The sequence below is a fragment of the Loa loa genome, assembly GCF_000183805.2.
Source record: "Loa loa unplaced genomic scaffold supercont3.83, whole genome shotgun sequence".
NCBI classification, from domain to species: Eukaryota; Metazoa; Nematoda; class Chromadorea; order Rhabditida; family Onchocercidae; genus Loa; species Loa loa.
The window spans coordinates 163,137-165,342 of record NW_018108263.1 but is presented as its reverse complement, the minus strand read 5'-3'; the positions used below and the strand labels follow the sequence as shown (position 1 = coordinate 165,342).

The 2,206-nt window shown below is 29.4% G+C and overlaps 1 protein-coding gene across 1 annotated transcript in view; it reads right to left on the bottom strand.

The window, feature by feature from the left end:
* Positions 1–1,844: 1,844 nt before the first annotated feature.
* LOAG_09491 (hypothetical protein) overlaps positions 1,845–2,206 on the bottom strand; it is a 3,882-nt gene continuing 3,520 nt past the window's right edge. The window contains exon 8 of the mRNA XM_020447942.1: positions 1,845–2,081. Within this exon, the coding sequence (XP_020301874.1) occupies positions 1,953–2,081 (129 nt within the window). The 3' untranslated portion in view covers positions 1,845–1,952. The remainder of the gene's footprint in view (positions 2,082–2,206) is intronic.

Genomic DNA, 2,206 nt, shown 5'->3' with positions numbered 1-2,206 from the left:
AATAGAAAAGAAAAAGGAAAAAAAGACAGGTGAAAGCGAAAACAGACAGAGGAAGTGTGCTTATTTTTTGTGTTGAAATTTCAAAAACAAAATGAAATATTTCAAAAAGATTAATCAAATGCATTAAGAATATTATTAATCATTTTTTTTAACGTAAGAATAAACAGGCCAAGAATCACTTTACTATTAAACATTTTCATCAGTACAGGGCTAGTAGGATTCATGCTATATCAATACAGAACTGATGTCACGCATGTCATATCAGTATAGGACTTATAGGATACATGCTATATCAGTCCAGGACTGATAGCATTCATGCTACATTAGTACACGATTGATAAGAATCCTATTAGTATGCTATTAGAAAATTAAATTTGACAAAGTTAAGAGAATAGGACTGATAAATGACATGCAAGAAAAGGTACATGCTCAGTACAATTTTTTATCAATTCATTACTAGATATTTTTTTTTATCGCATTTTTTTTTTATATTCTTACCTGTACCCTATAGTCATCCGTTAATTTAATCTAAGCCAAGATTGCTGCCTAATTTTGCATATGTATCGATATTTTTGGTCATAAATAAATTAGCTGATTCTGGTATTCGGTTCCTTCCTTGATTTTTTCGAGTTAAAAAAAAGAAAAAAACAGTTAAGTGAGCAAGATTCAGAAACTCATTGATAAGATATGACAATATCATGGAAAGTTTACCTGCTTAACACTAGTCATTCATAAAGTACACTTTTGATATCTCGATGAACTCCGAAGCTTCTGGGACATATTTATATATAATCCTATAATGCCTAGAATAGCCATTCTCTATACTACTGAGTACGCATACTTATGTGAGCATGCTGCCCATAATATTAGAAAAGATACTTGAAGTTGAGGATGTGCCTGCAAAGGTAGATAGATGTCACTATGGTTTCTAAAGCGACGATCAATGACGTCGAATATCAGCGAGGTATTTTTCATAGATTCTTATATCGCAAATTTTATAATTATTTAAAACAAATTACAGAAAAATGATTAAAAATAAATTGATAGAGTGTATTGCTGGTTGGAATAACAAAATGCTTATTGTGGGATGAATGCGCCAATGTGACAAGAATGGACTTCTGGACCACAAATGGACTTCTTCACCAGTAAGTATACTATCATTGAATTCACTAAGTACGGCTGTTGAATTCTTTTAAGCAAATAATTCCTATGCCGAAGGTGACATGGAAATATTTCCGTCCGCAGGTTATCGTTTCTTTTTTTTTGTTATCTTTTCCCTCCACAAAAAAAAAAAAAAGCGGGATAGTTAACTGCCAGCCAGATTGCATAAATCTGGCTATTACCAACAAAATCTGTCTAATAGACATACCCAAAAATAAACCAATTATTTAAACCATTCTTAGACTTTTAGATTAAAGTAATAATTTATGAATGGTTAATGGGTAAAAGAAAAGAAAATTGTGGATTACTAGAAATTTTATTGAAATTTAAACATTTCTAGTAATTCATTATCAATATGAAATCAAAGATTACAGTATATCAATTTGATACAATGAAAGTTTTTTCTTTGATCATTTCAAGTATTTCGTTTTGTTTTTATCCAATAAATGTTTGGATATTTAATACTGGAATTTATTAAAACAAAATTGATGGAATTTTTTTGGTGCTATACACATTAAAGATAACTTAAAATAATACCATTGCATTTAACAGAACATACTATGATCCAATAATTCAAATAATTACCATTCAGATAGCACTGTGATCTTAATTAGCTTCAAAATTTCAGGTTGAATTCAACACATTCAATTAGTATCATTTTTAACAATCAGATTAATTATCATCGGAAATATTCAAAATATGGCTAATTAAACTACTTTTGGAAAAAAAAGGTTTAACATCGGAATATTAGCATAGTCTAGACTTTTGATTTATTTTCTCTTTTATCGTATTCAACTATTATACCGTCGGCATTTGTCAGTAAATGGCCCAGGAATTGGATAAACTGATCCAACAAAATTTTTGCCCTTCTGCATTAAACTGTAACTGGTGATGAAGAATGGACATTCGTTCAGTTGGAACTAAAAATGATGTCAAACTTTAATTTAATCGATCAATAAAACCTCAAATAATGTCGCAATTCATTGGTTAAATATTTGTCACAAATCACTTAACAATGCTAATTATTTAAAAGGATTAAAATTAT